This window comes from Geotrypetes seraphini, chromosome 3, assembly GCF_902459505.1.
Source record: "Geotrypetes seraphini chromosome 3, aGeoSer1.1, whole genome shotgun sequence".
In the NCBI taxonomy this organism is placed as follows: domain Eukaryota; kingdom Metazoa; phylum Chordata; class Amphibia; order Gymnophiona; family Dermophiidae; genus Geotrypetes; species Geotrypetes seraphini.
In genome coordinates, this window is record NC_047086.1 from 159,379,389 (window position 1) to 159,402,015 (window position 22,627).

At 43.1% G+C, this 22,627-nt stretch overlaps 1 protein-coding gene across 3 annotated transcripts in view; it reads left to right on the top strand.

Annotated features, from left to right (window-relative positions):
- Positions 1-22,627, top strand: part of MAP3K5 (mitogen-activated protein kinase kinase kinase 5) — a 418,652-nt gene that overhangs the window by 134,697 nt on the left and 261,328 nt on the right. For all 3 annotated transcript variants that reach the window (XM_033937504.1, XM_033937503.1, XM_033937502.1), the window contains one exon: positions 7,037-7,230. In XM_033937504.1, the coding sequence (XP_033793395.1) occupies positions 7,037-7,230 (194 nt within the window). The remainder of the gene's footprint in view (positions 1-7,036; positions 7,231-22,627) is intronic.

Here is a 22,627-nt window from a genome sequence, read left to right on the forward strand (position 1 = left end):
TAGGAGGCTCTTGACCAAACTTGAAGGGCTGAAGTTAGGACTCGAAGTGGTGAACTGGGTTAGAAACTGGCTGTCGGACAGACACCAGAGGGTGGTGGTTAATGGAAGTCTCTCGGAGAAAGGAAAGGTGAGTGGTGGAGTCCCTCAGGGTTCAGTGCTGGGGCCGATCCTGTTCAATATGTTTGTGAGTGACATTGCTGAAGGGTTAGAAAGAAAAGTTTGCCTTTTTGGGGATGATATCAAGATTTGTAACAGAGTAGACACCGAAGATGGAGTGGGAAATATGAAAAAGGATTTGCAAAAGTTAGAGGAATGGTCTAATGCCTGGCAGCTAAAATTCAATGCAAAGAAATGCAGAGTAATGCATTTGGGGATTAATAATCGAAAGGAACCGTGTATGCTGGGAGGTGAGAAGCTGATATGCACGGACTGGGAGAGGGACCTTGGGGTGATAGTGTCCGAAGATCTAAAGGCGAAAAAATAGTGTGACAAGGTGGTGGCTGCTGCTGGAAGGATGCTGTGCTGTATAAAGAGAGGCGTAACCAGTAGAAGAACGAAGGTGTTGATGCCCCTGTACAGGTCGTTGGTGAGGCCCCACTTGGAGTATTGTGTTCAGTTTTGGAGACCATATCTGGCGAAGGACATAAGACAACTTGAAGCTGTCCAGAGGAGGGTGACGAAAATGATAGGAGGCTTGCGCCAAAAGACGTATGAGGAGAGACTGGAAGCCCTGAATATGTATACCCTAGAGGAAAGGAGGGACAGGGGATACATGATTCAGATGTTCAAATACTTGAAGGGTATTAACGTAGAACAAAATCTTTTCCAGAGAAAGGAAAATGGTAAAACCAGAGGACATAATTTGAGGTTGAGGGGTAATAGATTCAAGAGCAATGTTAGGAAATTCTACTTTACAGAGAGGATAGTGGATGCCTGGAATGCACTCCCGAGAGGTGGTGGAGAGTAAAACTGTGACTGAGTTCAAAGAAGTGTGGGATGAACACAGCGGATCTAGAATCAGAAAATAATAGTAAATATTGAACTAAGGCAGTTCTGGGCAGACTTGCACAGTCTGTGTCTGTATATGGCCATTTGGGGGAGGATGGGCTGGGGAGGGCTTCAATGGCTGTGAGGGTGTAGATGGGCTGGAGTGAGTTTTGATGATAATTTTGGCAGCTGGAACCCAAGCACAGTATCGGGTAGAGCTTTGGATTCTTGCCCAGAAATAGCTAAGAAGGAAAAAATTTAAATTGAATCAGGAAGGGCAGACTGGATGGATCATTCAGGTCTTTATCTGCCGTCATCTACTATGCTACTATGTACCCATTTTCCACAATTAAAGCTGCAATCCCCAAAGAAGATGCCTCCTACCATATAGCTTTCCAATGTTCCAGTGGTATTGTATGTTCTCAATTACCCTGTCAAGCTTTCATGTAAGGTAGCAGCATGTTCCCCCTTGTATTCAGGCACTTATAGATAGCTAAAAGAGCCCCCTTCTGTAGAGAGGGACCTATAAGCTTCTCAAAGGGTGTCTTTCCCTGAAGTAACTGCCGCAGAAGTCCTGATGTCTGTAGGTAATGGGTGGCCTGTAAATAAGGGATGACATCCTTAGAAAGCAGCCCAAACTTAGTCTCCCCAAAGCCACGTTACACAATTGGCCTGTACAAACCAAACCCTTAGACTCCCAAGATGCAAATACCTCCTCACTGTGGCCAGGCATAAATTCTGGGTTAAATCTGAAAGGAGCAAACCAAGAATATCGCCTGGTCTGCAATAAAGATCCCTGTACTGCCCTCCATATATGTAACGGCATCGAGACAGACAATAGACTATTCAATACTCTACTTCTCTTAGGGACCCATGGAAGATGCAACAAAGGTATCCCCTCAATGAGAGATTGCTCTAGTTCTACCCAGGATTTCAGAGTTTGAGCTTGCCATTCAATAATCACTCTTAATCGTGCAGCTTGATAGTATTTTAGCAGATTGGGGATCACCAATCCACCTTCCCGTTTACCCAAATAGAAAACTCGTTTCCCCACCCTAGGGCGGCGACAAGCCCAAATTAATCATAAATACTTCGTTGTAAACCCTCCAATACAGACCGACTCACCCACAGTGGAAGGGCTTGAAATAAAACCATCTGGAGCAAAACAATCATTGTTACCACTTCAATACGTCCCAACCAGGAAAAATACATTCCCCCCCAGCTGTCCAAATCAGTTCTAATCCATTGAAATAGCGGAAGATAGTTAAGATTATATAAATTCATGCCTGGGGGTCCAAACAGGACCCCATATAATGTAAGGAAGATTTGACCCATCGAAATGGAAAGCACTGGCACAATCACACTACAACTTCCACCGATAGGTTCACATTCAGCAATTCTGACTTTCCAACATTCATCCAAAAGCTTGAAACTGTGCTATAAGCATCAAGCTCAGCCATGACCGCCTGCAAAGATCTTTCTGGGTCCTGCACAATAAAAAGCAAATCATCCACGAAAAGACACCTTATATTCCCCTCCAGGTGTGTGAATGCCTAAGATTTGCGGATTACTATGTACTCACTGGGCCAGAGGTTCTGTTACCAACATCAGTGTTCTCCCCAGGGCCTTTCAGCCGGGCGCTCCGCCCAGCTAATTTAGATGAGCGCCCGGCTGTAATCTCGATCGCAATCCTGCTGCTGCTGCAGCCTTCTGCTCAACATTTTAAAAAAAACCCCTTCTCACCGGCTTGGAGATTTACCAGGCTGACTCGGCACAGCCTGAATCACAGGAGCCTGACTTTTTTTTTTGTTTTGTTTTTAACGCCAGCAAGCGACTTGAACCCATGCTCCGGGGCTCTAACATGTGCGTGCCGCTTCTCTCCAAAACCGGAAGTCACGTCCTGAGGGAGGAAGAGAAGGGAAGTCGGCATGCACACGCCCCGGAGCATGGGTTCACTATAGGAGACAGGTCAGCTTACAACTTGCTCTTGCTTGCTTCGGGCTTTCTTCGTTGCCGGATCCTGCCTACTTTCTGTTTCCGAAAGTAGGCAGGACCCGGCAATGAGGAAGGCCTGAAGCAAGCAAGAGCAGCGAGTTGTAAGCTTCCTTCTGTTGCTGACTTATGGAAGATAGGTCAGCGATGGAAGGAAGCTTACAACTTGCCTTAGTCCAGCCCTGCACAACATGCGGCCCAAAACAGATCTCACTGCCGATATGGCTCTCACTCCGCTCTCCTTTGAAGATCAGCTCAGGAGGCAAGATTTAGCCCGAGATCAGACGAATATTAAAGGGCATTTGAAGGCATCTGAGCAGATTGAGGAGAACATGTCCTGTTTTTCCATGCCTAAAAATACCACCTTGTCTAATGTAATCTCTGATCAGATCCTTAAGAGTGATGCAACTATGTATGCTGGACAGTCTCCTCCAGTAAACAGAGCTTTAAAGCCTGCAACCATACAGAACCAGATGGTCAAAGGGCTCCGAAGTGTAGTATTGCCAAGGGATCTGTCTCACAAGTTTCTGACGCTGGCAGATGTAAGCACAGCACAAGAAATAGAGACTTGTGGCATTCTGTGTAGAAAGCTGATGCATAATGAATTTACTATTACCCATGTAATAGTGCCAAAGCAGTCTGCTGGACCAGACTACAGTACAGTGATATGGAGAATGTGGAAGAATTATTCAGTGTTCAAGATCAACATGATCTCCTCACAGAAGAAAGACGGAGAGAAAGAGAGAGGCCTAGACCAAAGGGGAAAGACAAGAGGCAGATACTGGAGAGGGGGGAGATAAGGGAAGGAGATAGAGATGTCAGACCATGGGGTGGAGTGGGAAGGAAGGAAGGAAAGGAGAAGAGAGAGATGCCAGAGCATAGGGGTGGAGACAAAAAATGGAGACGGGCTGAAGCTGAAATAAATCATGTACAAAGGAGAGAAAGGGCACAGGATATAGAGTTTATTGAAGGGACATAGAAAGAGGGAAGATACCATATGGAACAGAGAGAGGGCAGACATTGGATGGAAAAGGCAGAAAGGGTGGACAGTGGATGCAAGGGGCAGAGATAGGGTGGACAGTAGATGGAAGGGGTAGAGAGAGGGTAGAGGCTGGGTGGAAGGGGCAAAGAGAGAGGACAGATGTTGCATGGAAGGGAGCGAGGACAAATGCTAAATAGAAAGAAGAGAGTGAAGAGAAGATGACTAAAGCAGAAACGACAAACGGTAGAAAAAAATATATTTTTGTTGCTTTACGTAGAATCAAGTAGTATTGTAACTGTATTGATTAAAATTTATCAATAGGAAATGGAAATAAGGCAATTTTGGGAGAGAATAAACCCCTTTCCTCAGGTCAGGACAGGATACCATAACAGCTGTATACTGTACTGTCTTGAAGAAAGATTTGGCCTCTGAAAGCTAATTGAAAAATGGATTAGTCCAATAAAATGGTATTTTCATATTTCTCATTATTTTATTTCTATTTGTTAATTTGTAAAGTGGTGACTGTTATGTAGAAGTTTTTTTCAAATTTACATCTACTGTCTTTATATTTTGCACAGTATTAGGGGACATGTGTCACTGTTTCTGTGGTGTTGCATTGTATGCAGAGTCTGGTTTCTTGGTTCAGTTTAACTTTTGTCTACATATTTCTATTTTTAGTTTGTGATTATTCCATATTGGGCGAGGGTGTATCTGTGTTCTGTGTGTATGAAAAGGACATGGCTTTCTGTTAGCATCGACTACAGGATCAATTGACTGTGTAGGATCTGGTTTGTTTAGTTTTACAATGCGTTTGTTGGTGTTCTAGTGCTCACTGCAGTGTTTAAGATGCTGCCTTTTCCTAGATGCACCCTTATTGTGTGACTCGTGGATTATTACTAAAAATATCTTTTTTTATATAGAGGAGGGGGTTGTTAAAAAAATGATTAGCACTGGCTGTCATATATACTAGGTACACCACTGGATTTAATGACTCTATTCTAACTTTACTGTTGACATAGGTGTTGTCCCCCCCAACACACAGACACACATTATAAAGAATTAAATTAAAGTTGTATTATCATCAAGTAGCTTTCAAATGACATTATAAGCAAATAAAAATAAAATATTTTTAATGCATTGCTAATTATTACCTGCATCTTTACCTATACTGTTTTGCTCTAGCTCTTACTTTGCACTATAGCAAAATAAAAAAGAAGCAGATAAAGATCAATCACACAGGTGCCCTTCAAGACTCAGTAACACCTCTCCATAAATTATGTGGAAGAGGTCTGGAAGTGGGGATAGCATCTATTTCATATCCTCAGTGAGACCTCAGGAAGGAACCTAGTGATCAAAACATTATTAGAGGTGTTGTACAGCCATTTCTTGTATGACTGAATGAGATATATTTATCTTTTTTTTAGTTGTTTAAATTCATGCAGAAATAAATGGTTAGATTGAACCTAATGACTTCATTAACACATTTCCCTTTTTTAAACCTCTATACTATTTGAAAGAGGGTGAATATCTAATTATTCACTTCTAGAATTGGATACTTCTTAAATTTAGTAAAAATATTCTGGCACAAGTGTCAAACCTTAAAAAAGGAAGTCATATTGAGCACTGGAAAATAATAATAATTAACTAATAAAAATAGTATACATTTAATTTTCCCCACTACCAAATTTCCCCGCCCTGCCCCACCCGGCTACTTTTTCATGCCACCCGGCTGGAAAAAATTTCTGGGGAGAATACTGCAACATGAACAATATGAGTGAGAGAGGACACCCATGGCGCATTCTCCCAGATAAAGAAAGAGTATTAGAATAGCCTCCAATATGATCCAAGATGGATGCCACTACCTGCTAGCTGAGAGGATGCTTCGATCATCGTCAAAGACCTGTGCCCTAACCGAGACCAGCCCTACCTGCATTTGTTTCGGTTCATCAGGAACTTGTCCAACCTTGTCTTGAAACCCCGGAGCATGTTTTCCCTTATAACAGATTCCGGAAGAGCATTCCAGTTCTCTACCACTCTCTGGGTGAAGAAGAACTTCCTTACGTTCGTACGGAATCTATCCCCTTTTAATTTCAGAGTGCCCTCTCGTTCTCTCTACCTTGGAGAGGGTGAACAACCTGTTTTTATCTACTAAGCCTATTCCCTTCATTATCTTGAATGTTTCGATCATGTCTCCTCTTTTCAAGGGAGAATAGGCCCAGTTTCCCTAATCTCTCACTGTATGGCAACTCTTCCAACCCCTTAACCATTTTAGTCGCTCTTCAGCTTATGAGGCACAAGAGTCTCAGGAGGTAAAACAATCCAAAGAACTGTACTGTGTTACACCTGCAGCAGCTTTTTCTCCATCCAAACCCCCAGAGGTTACCCTAGCCCTTTGGGATTTGGTGGTGAATTTTTTTAATCACAACTAATAAATGTGTTCATGGCGGCATTAACTGCAATTAACGTGCAGACCCTACTTTTTACATTGGTGTACATCAAGCCATTTTATAAAAGCCTACGTGATCAGGTAAAATGCCTTTGTACTAGAGAGTTGCGCGGGGACAGAATTCCCACCCATCCCCGCCAGGATCCTCTCCGTCCCCACCTGTCCCCGTCAGGATCCTCTCAGTCCCCATCCATCCCCGCAAGGAATTACCTCCATCCCCGCCCGTCCCCATAAAAAGCAGCAATTACTTCTGACAGGATCATCAATTCCACAGTTTTTTTTGTGTTTGCGCTGCTGTTTTCCTTGTGGAATCTCTTTGGTGGAACCCTTTTTTGTTTTCTGTTCAGGTAATTAACTTATAAACCCCCTCTTTTACTAAGGCTGACGTGACCATTATATTATATGGACGAACCCTGCTTCCAAAGCCTTCTATCCCCGTGGAAGTCCCGTGGGCCAGAGGGGGCTTCCCGTAGGAGTCCCGTGGGTCGGGGGGATTCCCGCGGGAGGGAAGAAAAAAAAAAAGAGAAACATCTGCTGTTAATGAAGTGACTTGTCAGTTTTTTAAAATTTGCATTGGAAAACTAAAAATTTATTTTAAACTTCAATTTTTTCTGATTGATGTTCTACAGATGTGTTCTGTTAACTACACGTTTGTTCCGTATATGATTACACCACACAACAAAGTGTACTGCTGTGAAAACAGTTTTCTGAAAGGACTTACGGAGCTAATGCAGCCCAACTTTGAGCTGCTTCTTGGTCCCATTTGTTTACCACTGTTGGATCGCTTCATTCAAATCTTGAAGATGGCACAGACAAGTTCAAGGTAAGCCCTTTGTTGACCGAAGATTTTGTAATACGGCTATTTGATGTAAAAGGATTTTCCCCCTGAAGAAGTGTAGAATCATGGGCTGATAGAGACTATATACCCATAAAGTCATCACATTTTCTTTGTTATGTGCAATATTACAAATCCTGTTTGTTCTGCAGGTTTCCCTTTTCCCCGTTATCCAATTCCAGTTCATATGTTTTTGTAAGCAAAGAAGCTCTGCATATCTAGAAGTGTTTATGAGGTCGATGCGTATTATGTTGAACCTGTAAATATATTAAGCTTGAGAATGGAAGTGGAACCTATAACTCAAGTAAATAGGGTTTATATAGTTTTCTTGAGATGCTTCTGGTCCTGAAATGTGGACAATGATGATCAAATTTGCAGATGTCAGAAAATGATTCACAGTTGTTAAATTCACAGGGAAATTGCAAAAAAACTGTAGGGGAGACCTTGTGAGACTGCAGGACTTGGACACCCAGATGGCAGCTGAAGTTTAATGTGCAGAGTAAAAGCTGTTGTACTGGGTCCAAACCAGGAGAGTCCATCTAGCTCAGTATCCTCTTTTCAAACACTGGCCAGTTCAGGACACAAGCATATGGCAGAATCTCAAAAAATAGCAAGATTCCATGCTTCTTAACCTCAGGGATAAGCAGTAGTTTTGACCAGATTATGGATTTTTTTTCCTCAAGGATAGGGTTACCAGATTCTCTGACGTAGAAACCCAGACACATGGCCCCGCACCCACAAAGCCTCGTCTGTCTTCTCCAATCTCCAGGCCATGACTGGAAGACCAACGAGCATGCATGGATGCATGTGACGTCATCCGCGCATGCTCAGAGGCCCTCCAGATGGGGTTTTCCAAAACACGGACAAACTACTGGGTTTTGGAAAGTCCATCTGGGCACCCAGACAGTCCTCTAAAAAGAGGACATGTCCGGGTTTTCCTGGACATCTGGTAATCCTACTCAAGAAATTTGTTCAAATCTTCTGTGTCCCAGCTACATTAACTGTGAGACTGGGCACCAAAATGGCAGCTGAAATTTAATATGGACAAGTGAGGAATGTTGTACATAGGAAAGAATAAGCCAAATTGTACACTATACAATGCTAGATGCTGTAATAGGAATAATCCTCCAGGAAAAGGATCTAGGCATCATCGTGGACTGACTTCCTCTGCTTTGATCACGACTATTTTATGACTGTAGGCTTAATGCAGCCCCCTCTAGGGACAAATTTATTTCTGGGTCTGAGCTGGGTGTGTAGAGGGGTTGAAATTTCTGTTCTTACTAAAATTCATTGAGGTCTAAAAATAGTTTAATCAGATCTGAAATTGGAGCCGTATTCAGTTAAGGTTGTAAAACAAAGTAGTGCAAACCATGATTTAGCTGTCTTTGGGGTCAGCTGGGAATCTCTTCAGGTACAAGGCCTTGGACTCCTTGCCATCTATTCCAGTGTCTTCCAGTAGCAGAACTTGAGCTCCCTGTCACCCTCTTTAAAACTTCAACAGCTGCTTTTTCAAACCCTGCTGTAATAGGACTTGATAGTGATGTAATTACTAAGGAGCAATTAGCACACAAGCTATGTCCAAGAGGTGCTATCAAAATAAACGATCCCTGCTGGTTTGGATAAACATCTGGACAATGAAGGAACACGCACAGATGAAAAATATAACAGATCTATTGCACTATAGATAAATGCTAGCAAAATAATTCTCTTTGGCAACAAATAAATCCCAGAATAATAGATCTGTTTTGTCACAGTGCCCTAATGATTCCTGAATGTTATCAGCAAACTAGATAATTCTTAACTGAATTTACACAAAAGCCCCCATTACCAATGAAAATGAACCTATGCAACCCACCCACATGCCAATTAATCTAACTTATCCTTTGACCTGGCAAAGAAAGAAATCTATCCATTGGTGTAGCAAGGTGAGAGGCACCCCGGGCGGTGGCACCCCCTCCCCTGCCCCATCCCTGATGTCCCCCCTGCTGTGCATGCCCCCACTTCCCTTCCCCTTACCTCTAGTTGTTCACTGTCGTGACCAACAACTTTGTGCTCCTCGTGACTGCGTCGGCTCTCCCGCTGACGTCACTTCCTAAGCATGGCACCTGGAAATGACGTTGGTGGGAGCTGACGTGGTCTCAAGGAGCATATTGATTTTATTGCTCATGGTGGTGAGCAACTAGAGGTACAGGGGAAGGGAAGGGGGGCGCGTGGCAGGGGGAGGAGTGGGAAGAGGTGGGGGGGCAGAGAAGAGGAGGGGTGCAGCAGAAAGTTAATAAGTGTCATGGTGTTGAATATCTCAAAATCTGTGGTAAAAAAGCTTCTGCTGATTACGAGGCAACTGAAAGTTACATTGATGAATTTGCTAAGAGGATATCAGATAGATACCTTGGTCCTGAACAAATTTACAATGCTGATAAAACATCTCTCTACTGCTGCTATGTTCCTAGAAAAACACTGACAACAGCTGGTTTTAAGGACACAAAAGACAGGGTAACTGTTCTTACATGTACTAATGTTGCAGGGGCACACACAAATTAAAATTGACAGTGATTGGGAAATACTAACATCTCCAATGTTTGAAGGGTATATGTTATCTACCTGTGGAATATTATGCTAACAAGAAAGCATGGGTAACCAGAGAGATATTTAGTGATTAAGTCCATAAACATTCTGTACCAGCAGCAAGAGCTCATTGTTGAGAAGCTGGACTGGAAGAGAATTGTGAAGTTTTGCTAGTTATAGACAAATGCTCTGCACATCCACCTTGTGAAAAATTTTTCTTCCATTTACCTCCCATTCAATGTGACATCCTTACTATAGCCTTGTGATCAAGGAATTTTACATTCCATGAAGACCAAGTATAAAGACCGTTTTCTAAATTCCATGCTTGATTCAATTAACAGAGAGGCATAAGAATTCAAGACTTTCTCAAGGATGCAATTTATGCATTTGTCAAAATCTTTGGCCATCAACAATGTTCGATGAAAATGAACCTGTAGAGGAAGACTTTTGAAGGTTTCCAAATCAGTGATGAAACAGGATTTGATATCAAATCTCATTGCTTATACCAGAACCTGAAAATGTTAATAAGTTAGAGGCAGCTGGTATTGACGTATTGAATATTAGCAAAGATGCACCTGTTGTGCATTCCTTCTATGATGGCAAGATTGCTGAAATGGTGTTAAATAAAGAAAAGTTTGAGCATAGTGGTATCTTTCAAAAATTTTTAAAACCTCATTATTTTATTTGATTCATTGTAAATTTGCAGATAACTTTGATGTATTTTTAAATATTGTTATCCACCTGGAATCTGATTAGAGATTAGAGTGGGCTATACATGTTAAATGGAATAGAATAGACTGTAGACTTGTGAACACCCGAGAAAACATCCCAATTGATGATATGGTCAAAATGTGTGACCAGTTAATTGCTGCTCTTATAGGAATACTTAAAAACCCCATGTTCAATAAAAATAGAAAAAACATAAATATATGGGATATATTCACACTAGTCAAAACGACTTTCAAAAATATCTATTAATCAAATCAACACTGCTCAACAAAGATTATTATTATTATTAAATATATATATATATATATATATATATATATATATATATATATATATATATATATATATATATATACATACTAGTGTTTTAGCCCGTTACATTAACATGTCCCCTATTTTCAGCCCCAGCTCCAAACCCATTTTTATCCCCTCCCCCCTCACCACCTGGCATTTCCCTCCGCACTCCACTTCCCTGTCCAGTGTTAGTAATACTCTATTTCTAGCGCTTGAAAATTGCCTTTGAATTCCCTCCTCTCCCAAGTAAAATTTATTAAAAAGGGAAAACACACATCAGGCTGGGCCCGCAAAAGCGTGAGAACAACCTCCCCACACACACACACACACACAAATTGAGGCGAATATGAACCCGCCTTTGTGTAACTGCAGTGGCAGCACCGGGCCTGAGACGCGGCGAGTGATCAACGATCTGAGGAGGGTGGCATTGAAAAGAGAAGCCTTTACGTGAGGAAAATGAAGAAGATCCTCTCAGCCCATACCGATCGTGCGCGCGCGGCCCCCTCCCTACTTACCTAGCTACAGCCAAATCTATCTTCCGTCCGCGATCTTCATGGGAGCAGCGCCCGACCCTCAGCGGCTCGAAGCCCTCCTCCCAGCAGCCGCCGCCAGCGTCACTCCGTGAAGCCCTTCTCCCGGCAGCCGCCGCTCCGCACCACCTTTCATGCGCTTTAGCGCGCATGCACACTCTTGCCAGCTTCGGCCTGACAGATCAGGGATCAGAGAACACAGCGGTAAGAGTGCGCATGCGCGCTTAGCATTTTATTATATAGGATGTGTGAGAAGTGTTCAGTTCCCAAAACTCCCGCACCAGAGCCGCTGAAATGTTTAAATGGGGACCATCATCACACTCCCCCATCTCCTTTACCTTATAATTTAAATGCAAACTTAAATCTAAATTGGAGCTAGGCACTTATCTGAATATCTGCTTGCACTTTTACGCTCCAACTGCGATCAATAGATGCTGATTACAGCGTCTCGGCAGAACACCTTCAGTGATGAAACGCACCAAATGTTGAAATCAAAAAGGACTGCATTCTCTCTCGTGAATCCCCTCACCAGTTAATTGCTGCCATGGAACAACTTTCATTTATCAGTGAGCATGAGATTATGGCAATCTACTTGATCAAATAGAGACTACTGAATCAGAATCCTGTTAATTGGACAGATGACACTGGAAGAAGTCTTTAAAAAGACTGCGACTTACTCAAGTGTACCGTATTTTCACATAGATAACGCGCACCCGTGTAAAACGCGCACACGGGTATAGCACGTGAAAAACACAAATTTATGTACAGAATTTTTTATATACCGCGCACACCCATAAACCGCACATGCTGCCCGACTCTCCTTTCGCCCGCCCCGACTCTCCTCTGGCCACCCCGACTCTCCTTTCGCCCGCCCCGACTCTCCTCTCCCCCTTGAAGTCCTGTCCCCACCCTGAAAGCCTGATGCCCCACCCCCGACGTCCGATTCACCCCCCCCGCAGGACCGCTCGCACCCCCACCCCAAAGGACCGCTCGCACGCACCCCCACCCCGAAGGACCGCTCGCACGCACTCCCACCCGCACCCCCACCCTGAAGGATTGCTCGCACCCCCACAGCCTCCCGACCCCCCCCCCATCATGTAGAAGCTCCTACCAGTGTCCTGCTGCTTCCTCTTGGCGGTCCCGACTCCCCGACACGATCGGGGCAAGAGGGAGCTCAAGCCCTCTTGCCCCCCCGACTCCCCGACACGATCGGGGCAAAAGGGAGCCCAAGCCCTCTTGCCCCGCCGACTCCTCAACTCCCCGACAATATCGGGCCAGGAGGGAGCCCAAGTCCTCCTGGCCCTGGCGACCCCCCCCCGCTAGTTGTTCGGGCCAGGAGGGAGCCCAAACCCTCCTGGCCACTGCGACCCCCTACCCCCACCCCGCACTACATTACGGGCAGGAGGGATCCCAGGCCCTCCTGCCCTCGACGCAAACCCCCCTCAAGTTTCAAGTTTATTTGAAATTTGATGAATCGCTTATACATAAAATACTAAGCGATGTACATTAAAATCCAAATTTGAATGTACGATAAAATACAAAATAATGATAACAAATAAAATACTAAGCGAATTACTATGAAATCCAAATTTGAACATACATTAAGATACAAGGTAATAATAATAATAATAAATAAATAAAAAAAGGGGGTTTGATCTACAGACCAACAGACTCAACTGGATGGAAGGGAAGAGGGATTCAGGTTACAATATTAATCATTTTAAACAGGGAGAAACATGAAAGGAGAAAACATTAGGCCCCACAAGTAGGCGGAGCTTTGGGACGGATGGGTCAATCCGGCCTCATTCCGTCGTTGGCTGCCTGCCGGACAGGCGAGTTTGGCTCCCGTCTGTCCGGCCAACTACACAAAGGTACGGGGAAGGGGGGTGGGGGTATTGTGGGGGTCGGCTGGAGGGTCGCGGGTCGGCTGGATGGGGCGGTCGGAGGTTCTTGGGGGGGGCGGTCGTTGGGGGGAGGGGGGTTTGCGTCAAGGAGGGCCTGGGATCCCTCCTGCCCGTAATGTAGTGCAGGGTGGGGTAGGGGGTCGCCGTGGCCAGGTGGGTTTGGGCTCCCTCCTGGCCCGAACAACTAGCGGATGGGGGGGGGTCGCCAGGGCCAGGAGGACTTGGGCTCCCTCCTGGCCCGAACAACTAGCGGGGGGGGGGGGGTCGCCAGGGCCAGGAGGACTTGGGCTCCCTCCTGGCCCGAACAACTAGCGGGGGGGGGGGGGTCGCCAGGGCCAGGAGGACTTGGGCTCCCTCCTGGCCCAATATTGTCGGGGAGTTGGGGAGTCGGCGGGGCAAGAGGGCTTGGGCTCCCTTTTGCCCCGATCGTGTCGGGGAGTCGGGGGGGGCAAGAGGGCTTGAGTTCCCTCTTGCCCCGATCATGTCGGGGAGTCGGGACTGCCAAGAGGAAGCAGCAGGACACCAGTAGGAGCTTCTACATGATGGGGGGGGGGTCGGGAGGCTGTGGGGGTGCGAGCGGTCCTTCAGGGTGGGGGTGTGGGTGCGGGTGGGAGTGCGTGCGAGCGGTCCTTCGGGGTGGGGATGCGGGTGCGTGTGAGCGGTCCTTCGGGGTGGGAGTGCGAGCGGTCCTGCGGGGGGTGAATCGGACGTCGGGGGGGAACTATGTAAAAAAAATTTTGTACAACGCGCTCACATGTATAACGCGCAAGGGTATGCGTGGTATATAAAAACCACGTTTAACGCGCGCGTTATATGCGAGAAAATACGGTATTACTTGCCAAATAAAGATGGGGCTCAATTGCAGTCTAAAATATCAAACCAAACACCATTGAATGTTTCTGAAATTTTAGAAACATCAGATAGAGAGATAGCTGTACCTTCTACAATGGTTGTGACAATAGCTCTCGCAATAGATAAAGTATGGTTATTGAGACTTTTCTTTAAAAATAAACAGAAAGAGTTTCTTGGTTGTAAAATACAAATGTTTCCAGATTTTTCTAGAGAAACTCAAAAGCGTCATAGAGAATTTTTACTTTTGAAACCTGGAGTCACTTTGCTGGGAGCGACGTTTTACTTAAGATATCCTTGGAAGTGTATTATTTGCTACCGTTCAGTTAAATATGTTTTTTTTTTTTAACCCTATCAGTTAACTGCTTTTCTGGCTTTCTCTCGACCAGATAAAGAGGAGTCAACAATAGCTCAATAGTTTATATAAGCTGTTCATCACATCTCAGTTCTGTCTGTAATTTGTCCTTTTTTTCTCACTTAATGTAATCTTGGATCTCTTTTTAGAGGACTTTAGTTGGGTTAGTTGTAAGAATTTTCTTTTATGTTGATTGTGATTCATTTTGGTTATAAGTTATATCTCTACTAACCTACTTTCTGTACAAGTGACTACTTGAATTTAAATTTAAAATCTATAAATAAATAAATAAAAAGACTGCGACTGTTCCTGCACCATCGTCAGATAGCCGAATACAGAGAGAAGATGATGCGTGTTAGATGTTTTTGGCTAAGAAACACTGGGTGTGATAAAGACTATGGGCTCCTTTTACAAAGGTGCGCTAGCGTTTTTAGCTCATGCACACAATTAGCATGCGCTAGCTGAAAAATTACCGCCTGCGTAAAAGGAGGCGGTAGCGGCTAGCGCGCGCTAAAACCGCTAGCGCACCTTTGTGAAAAGAGCCCTATGTTTAGAACAAGCTTGGTTTTGAAGTGTTTAATGTTTGCCTTATTTTGAAATTAAAAAAAAAAGTTTGGCAATTTTATGGTCTTTGGGTCTGTCTTAAGTTTCAAGTTTCAAGTTTATTTACATTTGATGTATCGCTTATAAAAAATATCTAAGCGATGTACAATTTAAAAACCAGCAGATTGTGGTAATACATATAATTTCACTAAGTTAGACAATTGACAAAACAATGTGGACAAACATGATTGGGTAGGAAGGAAGGGGAAAGTTACAATTGCATTATTTGTTAGAATTTACATAGAGTGGGTAATACAATAGGTATGATTGGCATGAAGCAAGAGAAAAGAATATTAGAGACATATGAGAGTATAAAATAAATCATTTCATAAATCAAATGCATCTTGAAATAGGTAAGTTTTTAACAATTTTTTAAAAGAAATAAGATCTTTTTCATTTTTAATAAAATTTGGTAGGGAGTTCCATAAGGATGGAGCAACCACTGAAAACATATCTTTGCGTCTAGTGCCGATTATTCTTAATGAAGGAACTGAAAGCTGATTAGATAAAGATGATCTTAAGGATCGCGGAGGATTATATGGGACTATCATTTTTGATATGAATAGGGGTTCATTTGAGATTAATGTTTTGAAAACTAGAAATAAGGTTTTAAAAGTGATTCGGTGAGAAATTGGAAGCCAGTGAGATTTGATGAGTAGTGGGGTAACGTGATCGTATTTTTTAGCTTTGTGAATTAATTTAATTGCGGTATTTTGTATAATTTGAAGTCGTCTCCTTTCTTTCTGAGATATGTTTAACATTACCATTCCAAAAATAAAGAAATTCCAAACAAGAAATATGCCTGATCCCAAGGATTTCAGATAAAGGATCTTGTACCTGTACAGTAATTAGTTACATTTAGGGGGGAATGCATCATTGTGTGCTTCAGTTAAGATGGATTATTTTGCCACAAGTTGTGCTATTTTAGCACAGGGTTCCATTTTATCCAGTGCTAAAATAGCACAACTTGTGGCAAAATAATCCATCTTAACTGAAGCACACAATGATGCATTCCCCCCTAAATGTAACTAATTACTGTTCAGGTACAAGATCCTTTATCTGAAATCCTTGGGATCAGGCATATTTCTTGTTTGGAATTTCTTTATTTTTGGAATGGTAATGTTAAGACAGACCCAAAGACCCAATTGCCAAACTTTTTTTAAAATTTCAAAATAAGGCAAACATTAAACACTTCAAAACCAAACTTGTTCCAAACATAGGGCTCTTTTCACAAAGGTGCGCTAGCGGTTTTAGCGCGCGCTAAAATGCTTCGCGCGCTAACCGCTACCGCCTCCTTTTACGCAGGTGGTAATTTCCCCCTTCGTTATTTTACAACACTGCGGATGAGATCCGCCTCTTTGGCTCCAGCTGGTTTCAGAACAGCAAGATGGTCAGGTATGCGACAGACACTTCCTTTGCTCTGCCAAGAATCTCAGACTTCCTCGATGTTCACAGATAAGAATTACTGCCATAAATCTCTACTTCTTCCTGAAGCACTTTGTAATCACTTCTGTGGGGTCTTCTGTTACTACAAAAACAGTCTTTACAGAGAGGCTGTAACCTTAGCTGTGCTGTAATGCTGCACAAAGTCCAGAGTGTCAGAAAGCTGTAAATGCCACTGATTTTCTTCTTGCAACTTCTCCAAGTACCTCTCTGATGGCAAGCAGGGCAGGAATAGCCCCTCTGACCAGCTGAGACTCCAGATCGTCTCTGCTCCGATCAGGTGTCTGGAAGCAAGTACCACAATGGCTAGTGGTGACAGATCATTTGCTCCAGATGGTCCAGTGTATCAGAACTGGTTCTAACTGGTATATATACAATGTTGCTTCTGCGGCATATAGACAGACAAATGGGCAAACCCTCAACAGGTGCTATCACTGTATGTAAAAATGTAGAAAACAGGTGCAAACATCAGCATAAACAATCACAGTATACATTTATAAAATTCAGACAATTGGAATATATCAAAATGGGTAGAAATAGCATTGCATATGAAAAAAAAATTTGACTAAGCTAGCAATAACCAGATTAAAATATAAGCCATCAAAATACTGCACAGATAATATCAGAACTTCCACAATAAAAATACAAGCAGCGCAGACTTTATAAAACAACTTATAATAAATATCCTTCTGATTCCTGTTGATACGTGTGACCCATCCAGGAAAGACCAAAACAGAGAGCAGTTTGGTAAATTTGCCATTGAGAGTTTTTATTTATCAAAGAAAAATAAAGTCTAAAGGGCACGGCCGAAAGTGAGAGGAACGTGTTTCCCCATGGCCGTTAACCTCACATCCTATAGACCAGTGGTCTCAAACACTCAGCCCGGGGGCCACATGCGGCCCGCTAGGTACTATTTTGAGGCCCTCGGTATGTTTATCATAATCACAAAGGTAAAATAAAACAGTTTCTTGATCATATGTCTCTTTAGCTATAAATTACAATATTATTATTAAGACTTAGCCAAAAGGAAAGATTTATAAACTATAAAGAGTTTTATCTCATGCAAAACTGTCATTTATTTAATAAGACATTAACTATTTTTTCCTGAGGCCCTCCAAATACCTCCAAATCCAAAATGTGGCCCTGCAAAGGGTTTGAGTTTGAGACCATTGCTATAGACTGAGTAACTTCATATGCCATATTTATAGACCTGAACAAATGAAGCCAAATCACTGAGTGAAGCAATTAGAGAGATCTAGGGCTGGATGCGAGTCACTGTAGTGATGGTAAATGAACATAAGAATTGACATTGGGACAACTGAAGGTCCATCAAGCCCAGTATCCTGTTTCCAACAATGGCCAACCCAGGTCCCAAGTACATAGCTAGACCCTAAGTAGTAAAACAGATTTTATGCTACTTATCTTAGGAATAAGCAGTGGATTTTCCCAAGCCAACTCAATAATGGTCTGTGGACTTCTCTTTTAGGAAATTATCCAAACCTTTTTAAAACTCTGCTAAGGTAACTGATTTCACCACATTCTCCGGCAATGAATTCCAGAGTTTAATTATACATTGTGTGAAGAAATATTTTCTCCGGTTTTAAATCTACGATTTGAAAATAGCGATCAATGTTGAAACAATTTTGCATGCAAATGAGTTTCATGGAGGTCCACTGTAATCCCATCTGATCATCCATTGAAGAAAGTGATTGACACATGCACAGAGCCAGCTGGGGGAACCCCTGAAGCACCTCCTGCCACTCAGCTGTTTGGGGCAAGAAGAGTAGTTTTTTGTTTTTATTGTAATGGCCAGAGAAGTTGTACATGTGTTACACACATACATCTGTGCCCTTTAAAAAAAATTGCGGGGACCACCCCCAACTAGGGCCCCCCCCTTCTTCTCACACACTCAAACTTTAAAAGAAACAAAAAATTGGCAGGAGGGAAGCCCACTCCCTCCTGCCTCGGCTACCAGGACCCATCGACACTCCCGACCCTCCCCATAGTTAAATTGATAATCAGCAGGAGGAATGCCTATTCCCTCCTTCCCACTGCGAAATCCCCGCGAATCCCCCCCTGTACCTGTATATTGAAGATCGGCAGGAGGGATGCCCTCTTCAAAATAGTGGACCTTCCCCTTCCCACTGCATCCTGGGATGTACTGGGAGGAGCATAAAACTCTGGTTCATGCACCTAAGGCCTCTCCCATAGGAGGAGCATTAGGCTTCTGGGCCTCTGGGATACATTAGTAGGGGTCTAAGTGGTTCAAATACCTAAGACCCCTCCTAAGGGAGGGGCTTTAGGCACCTGGGCAAATCAGAGTCTTAGGTTCCCTTCCCTTGGGATGCACTAGGAAGGGAAAGGCTCACCATTTTGAAGAGGAGTTGAGGGCAGGAGGGAGTGGGCATCCCTCCTACCAATCTTCAATTAAAAGTACAGGGAGGAATTTGTGGGTTTGCCAAGGGGGCAGTTTCACAGTCAGGCCCCAGCAGCAGGAGAGAGTGGGCACCCCTCTTGCCAATCTTCAATTTAGAGGTACCGGGGTCATCACAGCGGGGCCCCAGCAGCAGGAGGGAGTGAGTATCCCTCATGCTGATCTTCAATTCAGAGGTATGGGGGGATTTGGGGGTTTGTGGCAGGGCCCCAGCAGTAGGAGGAAGTGGGCATCCCTCCTGCCAATCTTCAATTTTCGTGGGTGTGGCGGAGTCCAGGTAGCTGAGACAAGAGGGAGTAGGCTACCCTTCTGTCAATTTTTGATTTATAAGTTTGGGGGGGCATCATCACATGGGGGGTCCCAGCAGGATTTTTTTTAAAATTGTTTTTAATGGGGACAGATATTGTGCATGTGTAAGACATGCACATCTTTGTCCATTAAAAAATTTGTTTAAAAGCTGCTGTTCCGGGGCCTTTTTTATTTTTTTTTTTTCAGTTCAAAAAAAATTTTATTGGTTTTTGGAAAACATAAAAACATAAATACAAAAAGACGGAGGCTAATGTTAACCTTTTTTTTAACACTACCGGTACCTCTAGACCCATCGGAGATTTCAGAGTGTTAAAAAATCGTCGCTTCATTTTGTGCTGCATCTGGGCATCGATCAGAGTGCTCATTTTAATATTGATGAGCTTGTTGTAATCTATTTGCATATGGTTATTGGAGGCTGCTACAAACCACGGAAAAGACCACGATTAGCTATTTTGAGCATTGATAGCTGAAATACAATACTTTGATGCTAAACAGGTTAAAACTGGTGTAGTGTCGATTTGTTAAAGGTACAGTGAATTTTGAGTACGTGGACCCCAATGTTCTTTTAATAGTTCTTAGGAGTATAATCCTGAGACTGAAAACTGACACTATAATAAACAAACGAGACAAAGGGCTCCTTTTACTAAGGTGCGCTAGCGTTTTTAGCGCATGCGCGCTAGCTGAAAAATTACCGCCTGCTTAAAAGGAGGCGGTAGCAGCTAGCGCACGCAGCAATTTAGCGTATGCTATTCCGCGCGTTAAGGCCCTAACACACCTTTGTAAAAGGAGCCCAAAATGGCAGGTACCTAAGCTCAGTAAGGCCACAGAATTCGTAAGAGGGTGCTTTTAAACAAGTTAAAATATTTTCAAGAGAAGACTGTCAGGAAGCCAGAAACAAACATTAAAATGGTTATAACATGAGGAATTGAACCTGGGTTGGGAATTAAAGGGGCAGCATAATTTAGGGCAGGGGTCTCAAAGTCCCTCCTTGAGGGCCGCAATCCAGTCGGGTTTTCAGGATTTCCCCAATGAATGTGCATGAGATCTATGTGCATGCACTGCTTTCAATATATATTCATTGGGGAAATCCTGAAAACCCGACTGGATTGTGGCCCTCAAGGAGGGACTTTGAGATCCCTGACTTAGGGGGAGGAAGACATAGCAGATGATATGGATGAGCTATTTGGCCTTTATCTGCCATCATTTTCTATATTTCTATGCAATTCAAATAATGTTTTGATGGAATATCTAGACCAGAGATAGAAAGAATGCAGAAAGATAAATGTGGGAATTACTGATTGATATCATTATTATACTAAGTGGTTTCCTTTCAGGTACTCAAGTATTTCTCCCTGTCTGTCCCAGTGGACTCACAATCTGACTAATGTACATGGCCCATAATGAAAGCCGCCTTAAAACCCCGTGTAAACCCCACACCACTTCAGAGGTTTTCAATTGTTTTTAAACTTAGGATAAGCTTGGTTTTAATTATCACACCTGTTGAATATTTTATAGGTAGATGTTTTGATAAATTAAGCTTGAAGGATTTATCATTTAAATGCCTGAGTCTAGGATTCAATAAACTGAAGATAAGGATTGCAAGACAAAATTGCAATATTACATATATTACAATATATTACATTACATTGGTGTCTTTTATTTCACTAATACTTTGCAGTTCTAGGCGGATTACAAAAAGAGGAGATTCTAGTCATATCCAGAAGATTACAGGATAGCTATTTGTTTGGAACGTTTAGGGTCTGGAGATAGATTGAGGTAATTGGTTATATCATGAGCTTGCCTTATTAAATTTCCTGAAGGTTTTGTAGTTTGGTGCTGAGATCAATAAATTTGAGAGGTGGCTGTCTAATTTCACTGCTTGTGTGGTGAGTAACCCGTCATGCATTTAGAGCACTGGTCTTTGACCTGGAGGGCCGCCACATGCTGAGCACGATGGACCACTGGTCTGACCCAGTAGCAGCAATTCTAATGTTCTTATGTTCTTTCGCTGTATGCCTTTTATTGGGGGAAGAGTAAAGTGTGTCTGTGTTCTCCTTGGTCTGGATGAGTTGTTCTGAATTAGGCAATTGTTCAAGTAGGCTGGTCCACTGCCATTTAGGGCTTTGAAAAGCATGTAGTAGAATGTGAAAAGTATTCATGCTTCTATTGGAAGCCAGTTTGTGTCTAGGTAGGTGGCGGTAATGTAGTGATATACTTCTCCCTCCGTATTCGCAGGGGTTAGGGGCAGAGAGCCGGCCCCCGAATATTAAAAAACCACAAATAATATTGGGGCTGGTTCTGCCCCTAACCCCCGCTTCCCCCGGCTATTTTAAGCCCTGAAAGCCCCCCTTAAGCCTTACCTGGTGGTCTAACGGGTTTTGAGGCAGGAGTGATCTTCCCACGCTCCTGCCCCATGCAGATTGCTCACAGGAAATGGCTGCCTTGAGCTCCCGTTGTCTCTCGAGCCATTTCCTGTGAGCGATCTGCATGGGGCAAGAGCGTGGGAAGATTGCTCCTGCCCCGAAAACCCGCTAGACCACCAGGTAAGGCTTACAGGGCTTAAAATAGCCTGAAAAATAAAAATGCAATTTTTGGTTTAAAACTGCGAATAAGCAAATCCGTAGATTCGGAGTTCGCGAATATGGAGGGGGAAGTGTACTTCTTCAGTGAGTAGATCAGTCTGAGGGCTGTGTTTTGCACTGTTTGTAGTTGTTTTATCATGGTGGCAGGGCAGGGTAGTATAGAATGTTGCAGTAATCTAGGAATCCTAATATTATGGCCTGGACCAGGAGTCTGAATTGTGTTTTGTCAAAGCATTTTTGGATATGGCTTAGGTTACGCATGCCTGCGAAGGCTTTCTGGACTGTTTTGTTGATTTGTAGTTGCATGATACAGCCTCTGTCTAGCATCACCACTAGTAGTTTTAACTGGGGTTGTAAGGAATATGAGATGGAGTTTAGTTCTAAGTTTGTTATGGTTGGGGAAAGAGAAAAAACGTCTTCAGATAGTTCAAAATACAGCAATCAAATTAATATACAATTGCAAAAAAATTGACCATGTCACGCCACTTCTGATTGAATCCCACTGGCTCCCTATCACTCATCGCATTACTTTTAAAATATTACTTTTAGTTTTTAAAACACTGATTACAAACGAACCCCAATTCATCAACAGATTACTCATTCCATATAGTACTTCACGCTCATTAAGATCCACAGACCAAAATCTTTTAATAGTTCCATCATTAAAAATTATTGGAACTCGTCGCACTGATATTTTTTCTGTTATAGCCCCACAATTATGGAATAGTTTGCCCCAGTATCTCAGAGTAGAAAACGATTTGAAACAGTTCAAAAGCAGCTTAAAAAGT